The following is a 21,593-nucleotide window of genomic DNA, read 5'->3' on the forward strand; positions in this document are numbered from 1 at the left end:
AGCTGTGTGACCCTGGGCAAGTCACTTGACCCCCATTGCCCACCCTTACCACTCTTCTGCCTTGGAGCCAACGCACAGTATTGACTCCAAAATGGAAGGTAAGGGTTTTAAAAAATAAAATAAAATCATTCCCTTCTAGATTTTTATCTTGAGCATCTTCGTCATCGTGACATCTGTTTTTGTTGGCCTTTTCCTCTTTTTTCTTTACTCATTTTTCTAGCCTTTCTTCCAAACTGGGATATTATGTTAAGTCATGTTCTGCTTGCTTCTGAAGGGAATGGCTGGTCCATACTTTTTCCATGTGCTCTCTTTTTTTTGGTTCTACTGCTAGGTTTATTGTTGTTGTCTTTCTTGGGAGAGCATGGGGCAGGGTTTGAGTGTTGTGTTTTTTCAAGGCTCTCAAGGAACAAGTTAAGTTCAAAGACATGCAGCTTACATTGTTCCCACAGTGGTCTGATCTGGGGCAAAGTATGAGCACTGCTCTCCTTTCCTGAGTTCTGACTAATCTTTGTTTCTGAGCAACACAACTGTGGTCATGCCCCTAGTTAGAACTCCCTTAGCCTGCTGCTGGATTCAGTCATTGTCAGGTTCAGAGTAACTTAACTGGGTTCACTTTGGTCTGAACTTCTTGACCTAATTATTTTGGCATAGGCTTTAGATTGAACTGGATCTGATATCTTCTTCTCAGGGTGAGAATCACATAGTTACTGTTGGCTTTTTGTACTTCCTTTTTGTTCAATATACAGGCTAAGGCCTGCCATTTCTCCTTGCCTTGGTTCTTTACCCCTACTTGCAAGTCTCCTCAGTCCATACTGGATCTTTGGCTCAGCTCTAAGGTATAAAAACAGTAGCTGCCAATCTGTAAAAGTTTAGGCCCCTCTACTGCACCTGGGACTTCTTTTTTCCTGGATACACAGCTTTGGGTCGGGTCTCTATATTGCAATGCCACAGTCCTGGCTAGTCTACCTATTTACCATTGTCAACCTGGGCTACAAAAATGACTTACTATGGGTTTTTCATCCTGGATTTCTGAGTCAGGACATAGTCTAATGTATTTTTCTACATCTTTTTGGAGAAATTGTGAGAGGTACTAGCATTGTATTGTTCCCTCCTACTCTGCCATCTCTTATCTCATCTTTATAGATTTTCCTGTATATTCCTCAGCTGGAGCTGCCATGGGTGGTGTGCTTGCTTAGAACATATCTTTCTCTGTAGTCTTTCCTAATTAGTGTTTCTAGTATGCATTCAGCTTAGAGACCAAGTCTTCAGGCTTCTTAGAACTGTGTAAAAAACACTTTTGAGTAAGGGTCTTGCCTGTGAGTAAAATGCATGAGTTTTCATGCATGGAATTGGTCCCCTCCCTTGGCTACTTTGTCTTTTTTTTTACTTGCTCTCTTATTCTTATTTCTTACTCTTATTTAAGTACTTGATACGAGGAAGTTTTACTAATTCTAATTGATTATAGCAGCTGCTTTTTACCAAATATTGCTATTTAACTTTTTATTACCAGATTTCAAATCAGAGAAATCTAATGGGGAAAGAAGTGATTCTCCTGGAACAGGGAAAGGTACACCTGGCTCAACCCGGATGGTTACAAGATTACGAAATCCAGACAGCAAGCTGAGTCAACTAAAGAGCCAGCAGGTTGCTGCAGCAGCACATGAAGCAAATAAATTATTTAAGGAAGGCAGAGAGGTCTGTTTCCTTTTTTTTTTTTTTTAAGTTATTTTTTAAAGTAATTTTCATTATTTATGCTGACATTTTAAAAATGGAGGGATACTAAAATTCTCTATAGATTATGTAGATTTGTTATTGAGTTGCTTTTTCTACCTTTAAGTAAATTCTGTTTCTGTGAGATTAAAAGTGCTATTTATAATAAGTCATTATATGTAAGACACTTTGGCAAGGTTGATGTAGAACTGACCTTAAAACCAAGAAGACCTGGATTCTAATCCTTCTTCTGTTACATAGTGACTTCAGTGACCCTGGGCAAGTTGATTAACCTCTCAGTGCTTTGGGGATCCCTGCAATAGAATGTTGTGGAGAAGGTACCAATCTATAGGGGTAGAGCAGGTTTCTTTACCTTGGACTTCTATATTTCAGTGAAAAACAGTTATAGTCTCTGTCCCTATTACATATCCTTTCCACTTAAAAAATTATTGTAATTTTCTATAATCTCACTCAAATAAGATTTCAGGGGATCCACCTGCCTCAGCCTCAAGTCAGCATTATTTTTTTTTTAATTTTTTAAAACATTTTTTTAAAATCCTTTCTAAGAAGCAGTGCTATAGATTTGCTTTAAAGTATTCTTTTAACCTTTGAACTTTTAGAAACTGCCTCAATTTAAGAGTTAAAAGACTTTATTCCACTCCCAGCCTTGCTGCTAACCAGCTAAGTTATTAGTAGCTTAGTCTTCTAGGCCTTTTATTTCTTCATTATAAAATGAAAATGTTCTAAGGCTAATATTTGGTTGTAGATATAGTAGAGTAGCAGATCAAGAAAGTATTTCAGGTGGTATTTACTGAATTGAAATTTCCTTTAGGTGGCTTTTGGTATATAGGGAGCCAGCTCAGGGATCTAGAGGACCTGTTTTCTTATCTGGCCTCAGACACTTCCTAGCTGTGTGACCTGTAGCAAATCACTTAACCCAAGTTGCCTAGTCCATATCACTCCTCAGTCTTGGAATATAGATTCTAAGATAGAAGGTATAGATTTAAAAAAAAAAAAAAAGGAAATTTCTCTTGACAGTTTGATATTTCCAACCTAAAGTATACATTAATGGTTTAAAATGCTATCCATATATAGACATTATTTACCTGTATGGTTATGCATGTATTTACTTAATTTGCTATAGTTTAAATTTAATTTATTGTTTAATTTAAAATAGGCTAATATTTAATATTTGATTGGATTTTATGACTACAGGTTACTGAAAGTAAAAAAGCTTGTCAAATCAATTTATATTTTTATGTTTTAATGAAATCATTTTATATATGTTTCCTCGAGTAGGTCCTGGTAGTTAACTCTCAAGGAGAAATTTCACGATTGAGCACTAAGAAGGAGATAATTATGAAAGGAAATATCAACAACTTTTTCAAGCTAGGTCAAGAGGGAAAATACCGCGTCTATCACAATCAGTATACTACCAATTCTTTTGCACTGAACAAACATCAGCACAGAGAAGACCATGATAAGAGAAGGCATCTTTCGCATAAATTTTGCTTGACTCCAGCAGGAGAGTTCAAATGGAATGGTTCTGTACATGGGTCCAAAGTACTTACTATATCCACCCTGAGGTTAACCATCATCCAACTGGAAAACAACATCCCAGCACCATTTCTGCATCCTAATTGGGCCTCTCACAGGTAACAGAGACTGGGCATGGAACTCCTATACTGAGCCTGGGGTCTTGAATAGATTTCAGCTGGGATTTTGAACTTGAGCCAGAAAAAAAAAAATAACTGTTTTCACTAATCACCATAACTAAAATTTAGCATTTCCTTCAGGTATGAAATGTAGACAACAAACATTCTTAGGCCTGCCAAAGGGATCCATGACTCACAAAAAGGCTACACACATATTTAATGATTATTGCATTAGTGAATAAACTTAGACATGTTACCTAAGTTTTAATCAGGTCTGATTGCCAACAAAGTATAATTTTTAGATAACATATCATAGCAGAAACTTCTGTTAAGAATATTTTTGCATTGCTTGCCAGAAATATTTAAATGAAATTATTCTTATTTAATTACATAAATTATTAATACATTGTTTAAAATTTCAATTGACAGCATCAATTTATCTTTATTCTTTATAACTATAGGTCAAATTGGATCAAAGCTGTTCAGATGTGTAGCAAACCTAGAGAATTTGCTTTGGCTTTGGCCATTTTAGAATGTGCCATTAAACCAGTTGTCATGCTGCCAATCTGGCGGGAATCTTTAGGACATACCAGGTAAGGAAAAAAACTTGTCTTGATATGTAAATTATAATTTATTCTCTCTTGTAATCCTGGTTAGTCAGTAGTAGACATTAATATGATTGAGAGGAGAAAAAAAGATCTTAAAAATAAAATACTTTTTTTTCTGTTGCTACTTAAATCATACTAAGTTGCTTTAAACCAATAAATTATTACAAAATTTCATCATCCTCCTGATCTCATGGCAATTTTTTTTAGTCTAAATTTACTTAGGAAGTTGAAGCCACTGAACATATTGCACTCTTTAAATATTGCTTTGAAAAATTTTGTCCTTTGTAATATATATGTCCTTTGTTATGGTATAAAATATTCAAATATTTTTATATTTTAAAATTTTATGTAGAATTTTAAATGTGTTGAATAATTATTATAATTGGATATGGACTAAATTTATTTTTAAAAATTAAAGTTTAAAAATAATACAGAAACATATACAAAATTTGCTCACTAAATCAACATGTTTAACTATAATTGGAGAGGCTGGTAGCAGAGGGAAGACGGAATATTACATTTGACAAGCATTGTGTCATATGAAAGAGGAACTGCATTTTTTTTCCTTGGTGCCAGAAGATAGGAATGAGAGTAGTGGGTAGAGAGTAGAGATTAGTACTGGTGAGAAGCAAATTTAAACTTGATGTGAGAAAAAATATCTAAAGTACAATGGCATAAAAGAGGCACAAAGGAGCATTCACAGTGGAGGAAAAGATGAGGAGGTAGTGGAGAGAGCATTTGAATCTAACTTTCATCATAATTGGCTCAGTGAGGGAAGAATATACACAATTAATTGGGTATAGAAAGTGTGTGAGGAAATTATTGAGGCGACTCCTTGTCAGCCAGAAAAGCCAGCAATGGAGAGGTAAGGGATCACTAGGCAGGAGGCAGGCCCCTAGGTGGCCTAGGCAAAGGAGAAAGGATACAGTTGGATTACTAGTCCTGATGTGAGAGTAAGTGGACAGAAAGTTTGATAAATGGAGGCAAGACAGAATTTCTTTTGCTACTCCCACGTTAGTGCTGACGGGGGGACCCACATGGCTGCTGCAGAACAGCAAGCTAAGTGGAGAAGCTAGATTAGGGTAAATCTTATAAAAGTTATTTACCTCCTCTCTTTCATCCTTCTCCCCTATTCCTTTCTGATTAATAAAATAATAAAATTTGTGGCCAGTCTCACAATTTTAATCAAAACAAAAGCTATCTTACCCTCCAGGAAAGGGGAAGAAACAAGGGATAAGAGAAGAGGGGTGGAGCTGATAGAAAAGGGAGAGGTGGGAAGGTAACTAAACAGGTAAACAGGATGGAAAATAGCATACAACCATAATGGTACAAAAAAATTTTTTTTATAAATCTTTCTAGTAAAGGCCTCATTTCTCAAATACATAGAGAAATGAGTTGACTATATAAGAATACAAGTCATTCTCCAATTCATAAATGATTAGAGGAAATGAACAGGCAGCTCTCAGACAAAGTAATTAAAGCTCTCTATAGTCATGCAAAAAAATGCTCTAAGTCACTATTATTTAGAGAAACACAAATTAAAACAACTCTGAGTTACCACCCCTCTATCTGTCAGATTGGCCATTATGACAGAAAAGGAAAATGACAAAACTTTGAAGGAATATGGGAAAGCTGGGACATGAATGCATTGTTGGTAGTTGTAAACTCATCCAGTTGTTCAGGAGAACAATTTTGGACCATGCCCAAAAAGCTATAAAACAGTTGGCCCAACAATACCATTGGGTTTATAGCCCAAAGAGGTTAAAAAACAAAAAGAGGAAGTACCTATATGTACAAAAATATTTAAAGCAACTCTTTTGGGGGGGGAGGGGCAGCAAAGATTTGGAAAGTGAAGGGATATCCATCAATTGGAGAATGGTTGAGTAAGTTATCAATTGGAGAATGGCTAAGTTATAGTATATAATTGTATGGAATACAATATTTCTATAGAAATTTTCTATATTTTGAGATTTTTTTTTCCCCTTCAAAAATTCTACATATGGACAGTTTTCTTTTTTTGAAATAGCGGTGTAGAGAGGGGAAGTCCTAAGTTTAAATCTAGCCTCAGATACATCCCAGCTGTGTGACCCTGGGCAAGTCACAACCCCCCTTGCCTATCCCTTACTGCTCTTCTGCCTTGGAACCAATACACAGTATTGATCTAAGATGGAAGGGTAAGGGTTTTAGAAACAAAGAAAAGAAATAGCAGTGACTGTGGCCACCAGACACTTCCCTAATTGAAATGAGATTTGGTCTTCGAAAGGAAGGCAAGAGTTTTATGTTAAAGTGATTTATGGTTAGTTTCCCTCTGGATGGAATTGGAGAAATAAAGGGTGAGGCATTATGTTCTCTGTTTTCCATGATTCCCTCAGCTCTTCCATCTAATTTTTTTAACTAAGATTTAAACCCTACCCTAGCTCATTTTAGAATGAAAGAAAGTATTAGAGAGAAATGGAATCTCTTATGAATAAATATGATTTATTCTTCAGAGATGGTAGCATATTCTAGTATTTGGATAGGGAGCTCACCTATCACTCACCTAGGATGACTTGGATTTAAATTTGACATGCCAGCCCTGTGACTCTGCCTAAGTAAGTCACTTACATTTCAGTGTCTCAGGAAGTTAAAGACTATAATTTACAGAACAATTACTGATACCTATAGAGCACTGGAGGATTCTGGACAAAAAAGTTTATTCTCAAAATTATCCTGTAATCCTTTTATTTTTCTCCTTTGTATATATTTCTAGACTTCTTACTCTGATTACTATGTCCCCAACCATCTACATTTCATTTGCCTTATTGAAACTTTTAGAGGTGATTTGTATGCCCAATCTATTGTCTCATAAGATCATGGTTCTAGATAAAACCAGAAGGGACTTTAGACACTTTCTAGTCTAACCACTTCATTTGACAGATGATGAAACTAAGATTCATAGAAGTTAATTAAATTAGTTAACTTGGATAGTAAGTGAAAAAGCCAATATCCAAACTTAGGCCCTGTGATTCCAAATTTGGCATTTTTTCCACTCCACTAATCCAGTCTTATAAGCAATTATTAAAGGCTTCCTGTGTGCTATATTTTGATGATCTGAAGAAAAAGTAAAATAGCTCCTTCCCTTAAGGAATTTAAATTCTTTTTGAGGATTTTAGGTAACTTCTACAGATTCGGGGGCAATGTTAGCAGAAAATAATCTCCTTAAGAGATTAGAAAAGAGAGAAAAGTAGTAACAAGGTACTTTTCTAACTACAAAGTAGTATGTGAGGGCCTGAATGTCTATATGTAAGCATCAGCTAGTGCTATCTTCTCTCTTTCCAAATGTATAGAGACTTTATTATTATTTTATATATAATATACATATATATATATAACACACACATATACACACACACAAAATACCTCCCAACACTTACTGACTGTGTGTCCCTGAACAAATTACTTAACTACTCGGTCTCAATTTCTTCATCTCTAAAATCATTATAATACTTGTGCCTATATATAATTTCTACCCTACAAAAACATTTTTATTTTATAATTACTTTAAAATTTCCTTCACTTAGTTGACATCAATACTTCCTTTTCCAAAACGTAATTCTACTAAAGCCTAATTGTGGTCTTTGAGAAATGCCATGACACAAAAGTTCATCATCCTAAAGCCAAGCTTGGTAAGGAGTTTCTCCAAACTTAGGTAGGCCTTAGATGAGGACCAATCTTTAGATAAGAATGTAAATTTTTACCAGGATTTTATCAAAATGCTTCTGGGTTCTTAGGACCTGCTTAATTTACNATAATATACATATATATATATAACACACACATATACACACACACAAAATACCTCCCAACACTTACTGACTGTGTGTCCCTGAACAAATTACTTAACTACTCGGTCTCAATTTCTTCATCTCTAAAATCATTATAATACTTGTGCCTATATATAATTTCTACCCTACAAAAACATTTTTATTTTATAATTACTTTAAAATTTCCTTCACTTAGTTGACATCAATACTTCCTTTTCCAAAACGTAATTCTACTAAAGCCTAATTGTGGTCTTTGAGAAATGCCATGACACAAAAGTTCATCATCCTAAAGCCAAGCTTGGTAAGGAGTTTCTCCAAACTTAGGTAGGCCTTAGATGAGGACCAATCTTTAGATAAGAATGTAAATTTTTACCAGGATTTTATCAAAATGCTTCTGGGTTCTTAGGACCTGCTTAATTTACAGCTTGCTGACATTGCCTTGAGGAACCAGCTACCTCTGCAGCACAATGAGGCATCTCCATTAAAGAATAGAGGTTGATAACATTGATCAGAAATAATGTTATTTGTAATGAGATTCCATATTCCTGATAAACTATTAATTTTAAATTCTTATCAGGTACTTAAACCTCAAGACTCTTTCAAAGGATATTTAATAATAACATGCTCCTTTTAGATTACACAGAATGACATCAATTGAAAGAGAAGAAAAGGAGAAAGTGAAAAAAAAAGAGAGAAAACAGGAGGAGGAAGAAACAATGCAACAAGCCACATGGGTGAAATATACATTTCCAATCAAGCATCAGGTAATCTTCTCCATAATCTTTCATATAGAATATTTTTCCATGCTTACATGATTCATGATTTTTCCTACCCCTCTTCCCTCCCCCCTCCCAACCATAATCTTTTAATAGTCATTCAGTAAGCATTTACTAAATGCCCATTGTTAATGTTTAAGTTAAGTATAAAGGATACAAAGGGGGAAAAAAACAGCTCCTACCCTCAGGAAGCCTCCTTATATCTGAGGAAACAACATGTAACCTCTAAATATGTACAAGGTTAGATACAAATTAGAGCTAGGAAGAGACACTAGCAGTGAAGGGGATCAGGAACAAGTAGCCCTATGGAAGAATTGTCACTTGAGCTGAACTTTCAAAGAAACGAGAAATTCTAAGAGGCAGAGGTAAAAAGAAAGTGCAAGGGGCAACTAGTTAGCATAGTGGATAGACTGCCAGGTCTGAAGTTGGGAGGACTTGGTTTCAAATATGGCCTTTAACTTCCTAACTATGTTACCCTGGGCAAGTCACTTAACCCTGATTGTCTAGCCCTTGCTGCTCTTATGTCCTAATTGGTGCTAAATCAGAAAAGAGGGTTTTAAAACGTTTTTTAAGAAAGTACACATACAGTTCATCAAACTGGAGAAAAAGAAAGAATGGGGGATAATATCCAAGAATGTTTTGAGATATAGAAAAGGGGAGAAGAGTTCATAGCAAAATGACCTCCATTTTCTCAGTCACATATAGGGTAAGATCCTTTATTGTAAGGATGGAAAGGGTGCTTAAGGAAAAAGATTTGGAACTATTCCTGTGGAGTATAATAGAGAGTCCACTAAATTATTAAACTATAAAAATATCTTCAAGGTATTATTAGTTGTTTTGGAGCTTCCTGTTTTGTAATTTGAATGTTTTAAGAATTTTTTAATGTAGTCCTTAGATTGGTTGACAGAAATAACTATATTTAGTCATTTTGAATTATCTTATAAACAGTCATTTTGCTCATTTAAAACTTTTTTCCCATCTAAACAAAATATAAACTGTTATCTGTTAATTCTCTGTTTAAGTTGTTTGGATAAGTATAAATATAGGATTTTATATATGGGAAGGAGTTAGTTATTTAGTTACCCAGGGCAAAGACAGAAGCAGATTACTTTCTACTTGTTCTCCTTGAATCTGTATTTATTTTTCTGTCATTGAGAAGTCAGTAATTTCATTTTCATTTTCCTATGGCTTCTAAGTGATAGTTCTTCCTTTCTTATACCCAATGAAAGAACCAGTTCGTTGAAAATGCCTGAGTAAATATATTATTTAGATAAAACATAAAAATACCTTATAATATGTGTTGTTTGAACAAAATATTTCTCTTTTTAAACAGGTTTGGAAACAAAAAGGAGAAGAGTATAGAGTAACAGGCTATGGTGGTTGGAGTTGGATTAGTAAAACACACATTCATAGGTTTGTCCCTAAATTGCCTGGAAATACTAATGTGAATTACAGAAAAATATTAGACAGTAAGTAACTTAAATTATTTTCCTATGTTTTAATTTTTTGGTTTTTTGAAACCACATTGTCCATATGCTGGGTAAAGATATTTTTCTTCTGCTTTCTAAATAGAACATTTTAGATTATGTAGTTTGTTTTCTTCATAAAGCATAAAAAAATTACCAAGTAAGATAAAGGAAACTTAGAGAGTAGTTGCGTTTCATAAATAAGCAGGTGTCCTAAATACTAGGTCACCTATACAAAATTTGTCCAGGTTCATAAGTACTAAGGACACCTCATTTATTCTGATGTCACATCTTCGAAAAGTCAAGAATCTGTGTAAGAGGGAAAATTTAGGTATTTTATAGATATGTATTTAAAGTGTGGCCGCCAGGAATCAACAATTCAGGTTGATTCCGTAATTAAATCAGATCCAAGTCAGCATCGGGTTAAGGCAGTTTATTTACAACTAGGAGGTAAAAGTATGGGAATAAAAAGAAAGGGAGAGAAGGTTAAAAGACTAAGTAAATCAGGCTACAAGCCTCAAGGCCTAGCAACCAGATAGGTTAATGCCTGCTTAAGGCAGAGTTTAGAAGTGGCCTAGGTAGGCCAAGGAAGTCAGCCTAACTTACCCATGTGACCATTCAGAGTAGAAGCTACCTGAGGTCTCAGCCTTCAGCACCAAGTTCAAAGCAGGAATTCCCTCCATAGGAAGTAGCCAACATACTTAAAGAGATAGTGTCTTTCGTCACTTCCCGTGGGTCCACCTCTAATTCAAGTGGACAAATGGCAGTCTCTACACTGATTTGGACTGCCCAAAGGGCAGTCCCTTTTTCTTGATTTGTTACTTATTGTCATGTGTGGGTAACTCGTCTCCCCTCCCCACTAAGGAAGGTTGAGGGTGACATCATTTCTATGCCTAGGTTAAGTAAGAGTTTAGCTATGAATGGCTAGAGCTAATTCTATTTACACATCAGCAAGTGGCCAAATAAGGTTTAAGAGCCAGGTACATTTATTTTACTTGACTCATAGAAGAACCCCTGAGAAAAACCCAGTTTACAAACTTGTTACTTTCTAGACAAAACAAAAGCTACTTCATTTGTGGACCTGTATCATATTTTAAGGGAAAATGCTAGAGATAGACTAGAGATAGAGCTGTCGTTTGATAGCTGGCAGTGAAGTTGAAGAGGCAAGCACTAAGACAGTGATGTAGCCTGGAATTTAACTAGACGGGAACCAACATCCCTATTTGCTTCATCAGACAGTACATTTTTATAATGATAACATTACTCTGTGAAGAAAAAAATGATGTTGGGAAAGTGTATATAAAATTTTAGGAAATTTTCCATCAAAGTAGTTAATTATGAACTTCCACAGAGGAGTAAGAGTGACATAATAACTAATATTAGGAGCTAATATTTAAGGATTACACTTAAACATTAAGCATTTAACCTGAAACTAGTGCTTTAAGGTTTATAAAGTGTTTCATATATGCTCATTTATTTGATTCTCACAATAATCCCCTGAGGTAAGTGCTATTATTCTCATTTTATAGATGATGAAACTGTGGCTCAGAGAGATTTAAGTGACTTACCCAAAGTCACACAGCTAAGTATCTGAGTAGAATTTTATGTCAGGTCTTTCTGACTAAAGTCTAGCACTCTTAACACTTAACTTATGCATCGTCATTCTTTTCCCTCAAGATTTCATAGCAGCATAATAAACACTGTTCTTTATAAAGTAATTTTATAATAAACTCTTAGCTATGTAATGTAATTAGCTAACATTTATACATAAAGAGTATTTTACAAGATATTCAGCTCTTTGGGGCTTGTGTTAGCAGGTGGGATGGTATCAGCTCAGTCTTGTATTCTCTAGCTACTAAATGGGCCCCATTCAGAATTGCCTTGGTAAAATTGTGGAGACAGGTTGAATTTGTATACTACAATGCTGGAAACATGATCTGCTTGTCTTTCAATGGTGCTGTAATTTACTTCATGGCAGAGTCTTGTAAAGAGAGTGTTAAATATTTGTTGATCATTTTATTTGATTATAATACAAATCAAATCTGTACATTGTCTATGGAATAATCTAGATTTTTTTATTATGTAGGTTCATTTATATAAACTACTTAGTAAATCACTAAACATGTAGAAATGTTCTTCTTTGTGTTAAAAATATTTTAAGTGTATTTGTTTTAGTGGGATTTTACCTATACAGTAAATTGGTTATTCAGGGTCATCCAGGATATCTTTTTTTTTCCTTCAATTCCCCTAACCTAATGCCCAGTAATAGAGTAATGCTATCTAGTTGAATTTTGTCATCCTTTCCACCCTTCCTTTGAGCCAGTTCCACTTATCCTGAGAGATAGCAGTGGAAGAAGCAATAATGTAGAAGCTGTTCAAAGGGGCATAGTAGAAAGCTGCTGTAGTAATGGTGATGGTGAAAAAAAAGCAATAGTGGAATATTCTTTTTCTATTATATCTTAGTAAACCTCAATTGTAGTGGATAATCAGTTGCCATATGTTATAAACACTAAGATTTTGTAAGGGTAATGCAGTATTTGATATTTATAAAGGAGCTTTTGAGAAGTTATCTGTTAAATCTAAAACAGGTGTCAATTTTTAAGTGCACATATCACAAGAAAAAAGGTATGTGCTTTCATTTTTAAAGTTTGGGAAAGAGTTCTAAGCATTTATTTATAAATGGATTAACCAATAATAAATTCATTTGATATGAATAAATATTTTTCCAAAGTCTTATTCATTATTGATGAAAAAGTGTCAAACACTAAAACATAAAATTTATGAGTTTTTCAGAAATTGGAGATTATTTAGTGGATTTTTTTTTTTTTTTTATCCTGGGACTCCATTCTAGGAGCATAGGGCCACAACCAGTAGGCAATGGGTCACACAGTCGCTCAGGGTCACCCAGCTGGGAAGTATCTGAGCCCGGGTTTGAACCTAGGACCTTTCGTCTCTAGGCCTGGCTCTCAATCCACTGAGCTAGCCCAGCTGCCCCTACTTTAGGTTGCAGTTTCTTTAGCAGATGTAGTTTTTACAGGGTGGGGTTGCTAGCCCCACGCCCAACCCTCCTCCTTTTTCATCTGGGCTAGGGACCGTCCTTGGCCCAGCAGTGGTAAGGGGCAAGTCAAGTGACTTGCCCAAGGTCACACAGCTGGAAGTGTCCGAGGCCGGACTTGAACCTAGGACTTCCAGTCTCTAGGCCTGGCTCTCAATCCACTGAGCCACCCAGCTGCCCCTTAGTGGATATTAGGGCCAAGGTATTTTTTAAATAAAAATGGTCCAAGTAAGGAGTATTTTTTCAAATAATTGGTGCAGGTTAATTGGATTTTCCTTGTATTCACTCATTTAACAGGATCTTCATAGAACTGTAAATTATCTGAAGATTGTCACCTGTCTCCCTTTTCCCCTCTCCATTCTTCCCTTCACTGGTATCTTGTACCTCCCTCCAAGTGTTTTCATTTATATCCAGCTTATATATATATATACACTCCTCTCTTTTCCTCCCCCCAGTAAAAACCCAACTATGCTATTCCTTAAAAAGCATCATAGTACCTGAAATTTATACTTTAGAATGTATGATAGATTACCTCTTCCAGAGTGTATCTGCATTTAAATAGGTGATTGAAGCCTAGAGAATAATTCTAGATAGAATTTCAGTGTTCAGGTTATGTACAGAATTAGATTTCTTGCCATCTTTGAAATTGTACCAAGTGGTTTCTACTATTTTGTTTATTCTAAAGACCAGGCCTGGGTTATAAATTTGGGGAGGAAATGTTAAAAACCATATACTTTTTTAAAGCAAAATAAGTAAATCAGAATAAAATGCTATAAATTTTTAAAAGTTAAGTTCATTATTTAACTCTAAGGTTATAGCATAATATAATACATTATTGAATACTAAGAGACTAGTATGTAAATAGTTTTGATTCACAATAAAAAAGAAGTGTTTATTCCACTATACCAGATATGCACAAATAAATGTGTAGAATTATTAAAATACTGGTAGTACTTCATTATTTTAATATTTGATTCTTTCTAGCCAAAAATCTTGACATTGATGAAAATGAATGTGAACTAGATAAAAGAAAAAGTCTAACACGAAGTCCATCAAAAATAAAATTAGAGACCAGCCCTCAGAAAAGCAAGGCAAGTGATTCAGAAGTGCTACAAGAAATAGACCAAACTGAAATTAAAACTACAAAAATTTCTGAGAAGAAAGACCAAACTAAGGAAGAAAGCACAATGCTTAAAGAAAAACCTGAAGTTAATATGACATCTTCAGATGTGGTTGCTGCAAAAGGAAAAGGTAAAGCAATGATTATTTATTTGTATATTTAAATGCAAATAGGTGTAGGAGTATGTATATATGTATGTATATGTCATATACATATGTATGTATATTTCAAGGATTTATTATTTCAGTTGTTGGATGCTCCCTATACCTTTGCAGATTTCATCTACTTTTATTTAGTAGGTGATCTTCAGTAGCTTTGACCTAAAGTTGATTACCCTGGAGCTAACTTTGTAGTAAGATCCATGTGCCTGAGTCATATATGCATGTATGTTTATGTCTGTTTATGACTATACCAAATATATTTAGAAAGTGGTAAAATAATGTTTTTCTTAAAATATGTGAGTTTGAAGTTTAAAATAAAAGAATCTTTTTTTTTAACTTAGTCCAGTGTCTAGTACTTTGTAGATTTTTAATAAATGCTCATAGATTGGTTTATAAAGCGTATGTGAAAATATTTCTTTGTATGCAAAAATATATAATGTTGTAATTTACCAGTATAGTTTTTTTTAAACTGTGAAATTCTGGCTTAAATAAAATTATATGATAGATAGATAGATAGATAGATAGATACATAGATAGATAGATAGATAGTTGAAAAATTTGCCTTTCCAAATTCTACATTGTATTCATGTGCCAGGAACTTAAATACCTATTTTGAAAATGTATAGTTTTATTTTTTCTATTGGCTATTTCACAGTAGAATGAAAATAAAGGAAAAAATATAAAAAATAAAATTGTTCTTAAGGATCACTATTATTTATACATTTTTATACTGGAATTGTATTAATATAAATATTTTTGGTTCACAGATGAGAAAGAAATGCTTAATTCTGAAAGTGATAAGCCTATCAAGGAAGAACCTATGGAAATAGATGAAATGAATACAGATTCATCCATAAGATGTGAGGAAAATTCTTTTAAGACAGATGTAATTAATGTCAGTGAGGGTTTTCATCTAAGGACTAGTTACAAAAAGAAAGTAAAATCATCCAAATTAGATGGACTTCTTGAAAGGAGAGTTAAGCAGTTTACTTTGGAAGAAAAACAGCGCCTAGAAAAAATGAAGTTGGAAGGAAAGACCTCCATGGGTCCTCTGAAAAGCATGACTGAATCACGTGTATTAATGAAAGCAAAAGAAGGGAACCAGGCCAACTTGGTTGACCAGGAGAAAACACAAGGTTCTAATAATAACAGAACAGAAGATCTAATTCAAGAATGTTCACAAAATAATGAAAACTCTACTAATAGGATCAGTGACTCTCATTCCACAAAAGGTCAGGTACTAGATAAAATCTCCATTCAGGGTCCAGAACCAAACTTCCAGAAACAAAATTCTGTTATCAAGGATGAAACTGTGATTGCTGATAGGTATCAAGAGCAGGACAAGCTTAAAACAAAAGAACATGATACCCTCAATATGGATGACCAGCCAGTCAGTCAAGATGAAAAAAATATATTGGCCACTAAAAAGGAAAATAATTTCCTAACAATAAATGCTGCAGTTTCTCTTCCTGAAAGTGTATCAGAACCAGTGATTTATGAAAGTACCTGTGATACAGATGTTCCAGCTACCTCTGAAGCAAGAGGTTCAGAAGAAAAATGTGGAAAACAAACATGTGACTCTGAAAATAATAGCACTTTGGAAAAGAGCTCTGAATCTGGATTCACTCAGGAAAATAAAGAGGATGATGTGTTTGTTCAGAACAGCCATAAAAGTAATTCAAAATGCTCCATAGGGAATCAGGAACAAGTTCTTGAAGATCAAAAATTTGTTTCAGACATGTCTTCTGAAAAGCAAGCTCTTGAACATTTACCCATAGAAAAAGCCAGGAGTGACATGTTGTACTGTAAAATAACTGAAGCTAATGGTGAAAAACTATGTCAGGAGCAGAAATTAGAGAGCTCAGTGAATAAATGTCTTCATCAAGTAAATCTAAAGAACATGACAGACAAAAAGAATAGTGAAAATGGAAATACTGAAAAAAAAGGAGAAAAAGAAACAGCAACTACATTTCAGATTAATGGAAAAGATAATGAATTTAAGGTGTTTTCCAAAGATGAATACATGAAAGACATCTCTGATATTAAGATTGGAACTGGTAGTGTTGAACCAAAGGTTAATAGTATTAAAACAATTCCTGAGCATGAGATCAAACCATTAATTAAGGAAGCTCCTGTAAAGCCATTCATGAATGGAGATGTCATCATGGAAGATTTCAATGAAAAAAGTAACTTAAACACAAAATCATGTTTACTTAGTTCTTCAGATATTGATGGTAAATACCAGGGGAACATAGAGAATCTAACATCAGTCAAAGGGTCCAAGAGTATGCAACATTTAGTTGAAAAACACTGTTCTAATGAAAGAGCTGCTGCTGTTGATAGTCCTTCCATTGTACCTTCACCATCATGTAAAGAGAGTAGCTCACTTAATCAAGTAGAAAATATGGAGGTTGAATCCTCAGAAGTTAAAAAAGTTCCTCCATCACCTATTACATCTGGTGAAGAATCTAACCTAAGTATTGACTTTAATGATCAAAATGGTCTACCTACTAACAAAATGGAAAATGGAAATGGAAATGCTACAAGAAAAACGGTGATCACAGAAGTTACTACAACAACATCAACTGTGGCCACAGAATCAAAAACTGTGTTTAAAGTGGCAGAAGTATTGGCCTCCCAAGGTGATGGACAATCAGTGGTCTCCTCTACTGAAAACTGTGCAATGTCCACTGTAACCACCACTACTACCACTGTGACAAAACTGAGCACACCCACCAATGGAAGTAATGCAGATGTCATCTCTGTGAAGGAGCACAGTAAAACTGTTGTTACAACAACAGTCACTGATTCACTGACCACTCCAGGGGGCACATTGGTAACGTCAATGACTGTGAGCAAAGAGTATTCTACAAAAGACAAAGTAAAGCTAATGAAATTTTCCAGACCTAAAAAAACTCGTTCTGGCACAGCTTTACCATCCTATAGGAAATTTGTTACCAAGAGCAGCAAAAAGAGCATATTTGTTTTGCCTAACGATGACTTGAAAAAGTTGGCCAGAAAAGGTGGCATCCGAGAGGTACCTTGTTTTAATTACAATGCAAAACCTGCATTGGATATATGGCCATATCCATCTCCAAGACCAACTTTTGGTATCACATGGAGGTATGTGTTTTAAAAACCATTTGGAGACCTGGGGAATTGTGGAGAAGTTTTTGAATGTGTTTGAATAAATGAGTTACTAAAATTAGACTATAGAAATATATTTTAATTATTAAAATTAGAAATATTGATATAATTAATCTAAAACAATTCAAACCCAAAAGACTAACATTCACAAATATAAAAGGATGACTGAAGGATCAGGATATTTGAGACTTTGGAGATTAATCTGACTTTCACTTTAGGAGTGCAAAAGAGAAATGTCAAGCAAAGTTGCATCTATAGTTTAATTTCCCAGGTTGCTGTCATTTATTTTGTGATGAAATTATTCTTATGGAATCAAATTATTATATATTTCTGAAATGTTTCTACTTTGCTTCCATTAAGTAATACCTAAAAAAGGATAAAAGTAAATTGAAATGTTTTTAAATCATCAAAAAGAAATCAGTATGTTGAAATGGTAACATCCAAATTTTTGCACAATAAATACTCATTCAAGTGCTCTGTTATTTATTTCAGAAACAATTCTTAAGATTTTTCTTGCCCATTTAGATTACTTTGGGGTTTGTTTCTAGAAGTATTCCATATTTAGGAATTTCTTACTATAGACATTAATTTTGAGGGGCAAGCTGTCATGCATGATTTTGAAGTTTATAAACTCATCAGATGTTAGAACTGGATGGGATCTTAAATGACCTCAGTTAGTCCTATATCCTCAATTTGAAGATGATGAAACTAAGGCCAGTTTGGGTGATTTGCCCCTTGTCATATGTTTAATAAGTGGCAGAGCTGGACCTACCCTTTTTTCTAACTCCCAGTCCAGGGCTTTCTGTTACACCTTTTATCCGCTCTTCTCTCTCACTGTGGCTGCTATGCTTTCCCTTTGTCAAGTGCCATGCCTTTGGGCTCTTTTTCTTTTCCCTTCTCTTTAAAACTTGGAAGGGTAGAGTCTAAACAATGGAAACTCTCATGTAGTTTTGTTTGTTCAGTTAGACATGCTAGGGTGCCAGGGTTGTCTGTTAGTTGCTATTAGGAAGCTTTTACGTATATATCTGTTTCCATTAATTGTAAATGTCACTTGACTAAGTTATTAGGCAAGCCTTTCTATAAAAAAAGTAAATTTCTCCTTCATTAGTAAAGTATTGTTTCCTTTCCCATTGGAACTTGTCTAGTTCTTGAATGGGATACCATAACATAAATAAATACCATAAAAATAAAATGCATAAAAATGCATATCAGAGCTCTATAGTGCATTTATAATGTATTTCATTTATTAATATTATCTTTTAATAATTCATAATACTTGCTTGATCAAATTTTTTATAGCTTGCCTTTTGATTTGGATTAAAATATCATCACTCCATTACACATTCAATAGAGACAGCTGAAAAGTACAATTTCTCTGCAGGGCCTGCAGTGAAGGATTTGCAGAATCCTGCAGGGAATCAAGGAAAGCTTCATTACAATTCATGGATTTGTAGGATTACTCTGCACTTTTCAGCTGTCTTCATTGAGAACGATCTCAAAAATGTATCCTTGACTGTCCAGCAGGTAACCTCTTTCCCACTGGAAAAGTTACAATGTACAAATATTTTAATTTTTTTTAAATGACCACCTGGCAGTTGTTGAGGCAAAACTTTGTGCTTGCTAATATCAGAGATGAATGTTAGGATCTGCTGGAATGCTATTTCTTTAGTTTCCCAAAATATCTACTGTTAGGTGCCAGGTTTTGAGAGTCTTATATTGTATTGTGTCAAAATTCAAGTTGTGAGGATAATTAGTATTAATTTATGTATTTCCTATCACCCTTTAAAGCCTTTTCCCACATTTTCTCTGCTTTCTATGTGATTTAGAGACATGTAGATCTTTGAATACATCCTAAATTAAGAACAGATCATGCCAAACTAATCTTTTGTTTGATAGGCCTGATAAATCAAAGAAATATGTAGATAAAGTTTACTTAGATTTTAGCAAAGCATTTGGTAAAAGTTCTTTGTGTTATTCTTATAGAAAAATCCAAATGATAATATAATTAAGTGGATTCAGAACCAGCTGAATGGTCAAATAGTAGCCTTATGGATTGTGTCACTTTGGCTGTAGGACTCCAGTTTATTCACTGTAAGGTTTGTGCTTGGCCTGGTACCACTTAACATATTTATCAGTGACATAAAAGAGTAATCATATGTGTTTCACAAATGATATGTTGCAAAATTGGGAGGTTTAACTAAAACACTAGCAGACAACATCATTGCACACAGTGATATTACTGGCTAGAGTGTTGGGATGAATCTAATGAGATGAAAACCATTAGGTATAAATTATACTTAGATTCAAAAAAATCACCTTCTCAAATACAAAGTGATAGAGATAGCACTTTGTCTGAAAAGCATTTGTGCATTTCAGTGGCCTGAAAGTTCAGTTATCAGTCAGTAGCTCTCAGGCATGGGAGCTAATGGAATCTTGGAATGTAGAATAATAGAGACATAACTTCCATGAATGAGGATGACTGTCTTTTGTCCTAATCAGATTGCCCCTCGAATATTGGTAAAGATTTTTAAAGGATATAAATGAGCTAGAGACTTTTTAGAACAACAACTGGGATAGTGAAAGGACTTTTACATCCGTGTCGTATGAAACTTGCTAGAAAGAATGGCAGTTATCCAGCCTGGATAAGGATGGAGCATGATAACTGCCTTGAAGCATGCAAAAGCTTATCCTATTGAAAGGCAATTGGACTTGCTCTATTTGGTATCAGAGGACAGAATTAGAATCAGAAGAAGATTTAGAATTAGAAGCAGAAGTTGCAAAGAGGCACATTTACATTTGATGTCTAAAAGAACTTGCTAGTGATGAAAGCTGTCCAAAAGCAGGATGGGCTGCTTTAACCTTCAACGGAGATCTTGCAGCACAAGTTGTATAATAGGTTTTAATGAGAATTCCTTTGGAGTGTAGAGTGTAGTAAGGGGCCGTGAGGTACTTTCCAACCCTAAGTTCTGTGATAAATAAAAACTGTGAAATAATACTTCACTTACTGACGTTAAAAGAAATAATCTTGGTTCTCATTTTATTTGTACTGAAGAGGTGAAACAGAGTAATATAGTGTAGAGGTTAAACTGGAGACAGGAGGTCCTAGGTTCAAATCTGGCCTCAGACACTTCCCAGCTGTGTGAACTTGGGCAAGTCACTTGACCCCCATTGCCCACCCTTACCACTCTTCCACCAAGGAGCCAATACACAGAAGTTAAGGGTTTTTAAAAAAAATTGATTTTGGAATTTGTTCTTATGTTGACATGTGATGCCAATGTACGTCTGAGGTTCTGGGTCCAAGAATTGGCAACTTTTAGCATCTTTGCTAACATATAAGCCAATTCTGATTGTCACAGTCAGGAATGGCTATGCACAATGGTGGAGCAGATGCTACTTCCCTTGCTAACACCATATCAATACCCTGTTCCTTCATCAGAATCAATCCTTTGCTTCTCTTACTGATGTCCTTTTTTTGTTGTCATCAATTAATCCTCCTACTCACTAAAGTACTAGGTGTTAAGGTTCCAGAATTATTTCTTTTTTAAAAGAACCTATTTAGAGCAGGTAGTACCAGCAGTTGTAGAAAATATAGAAGAATGAGGCCCCTTCTTTTTCCTTTTCATAAATAGTCATTATTACTAATCAGCTTTGATAACTCTACATGTCAACAGCTTCTTAATGGGGAAGAAAGGAAAAACTGACTTAAAGACTTTTTCCCAGCCACATCTTCACCTTGGTAAAGAGAAAATAAATGGAAGACTTGATATGTCATCTCTGAAAGACTATTAACTACTCTGTCCTATAAAATAAAGGAGCTAGACTTGACAGACCTGACTTAAATGAAACTGGAGAAGCTTGCAATTTTTTTCATTTATTCTTTTCAGGCTATCCCCACTGCCTGGAATGCACTTCCTCTTCTCTTTAATCAACAGCATTTTAGCACAAATTATCTGCCAGTCTGTCTGCTAAATTTTCTGTGTCTTAGAATCTTAGGTGTTCTTCAAAGCTCAGCTCAAAAAGCCACATCTTACACAAGGCCTTTCCTAATCTCTCCTCCTTTCACCCCACCTCCCCACAAGCCTTACATATGCT

At 34.7% G+C, this 21,593-nt stretch overlaps 1 protein-coding gene across 1 annotated transcript in view; it reads left to right on the forward strand.

Moving 5' to 3' along the window:
- Nucleotides 1–21,593, forward strand: part of BPTF (bromodomain PHD finger transcription factor) — a 112,079-nt gene that overhangs the window by 41,247 nt on the left and 49,239 nt on the right. The window contains exons 6-12 of the mRNA XM_044672267.1: nt 1,511–1,695; nt 3,010–3,365; nt 3,827–3,958; nt 8,411–8,540; nt 9,886–10,021; nt 14,058–14,324; nt 15,122–17,477. Of these exons, the coding sequence (XP_044528202.1) occupies nt 1,511–1,695; nt 3,010–3,365; nt 3,827–3,958; nt 8,411–8,540; nt 9,886–10,021; nt 14,058–14,324; nt 15,122–17,477 (3,562 nt within the window). The remainder of the gene's footprint in view (nt 1–1,510; nt 1,696–3,009; nt 3,366–3,826; nt 3,959–8,410; nt 8,541–9,885; nt 10,022–14,057; nt 14,325–15,121; nt 17,478–21,593) is intronic.

This window comes from Gracilinanus agilis, chromosome 4 (assembly GCF_016433145.1).
Source record: "Gracilinanus agilis isolate LMUSP501 chromosome 4, AgileGrace, whole genome shotgun sequence".
NCBI classification, from domain to species: Eukaryota; Metazoa; Chordata; class Mammalia; order Didelphimorphia; family Didelphidae; genus Gracilinanus; species Gracilinanus agilis.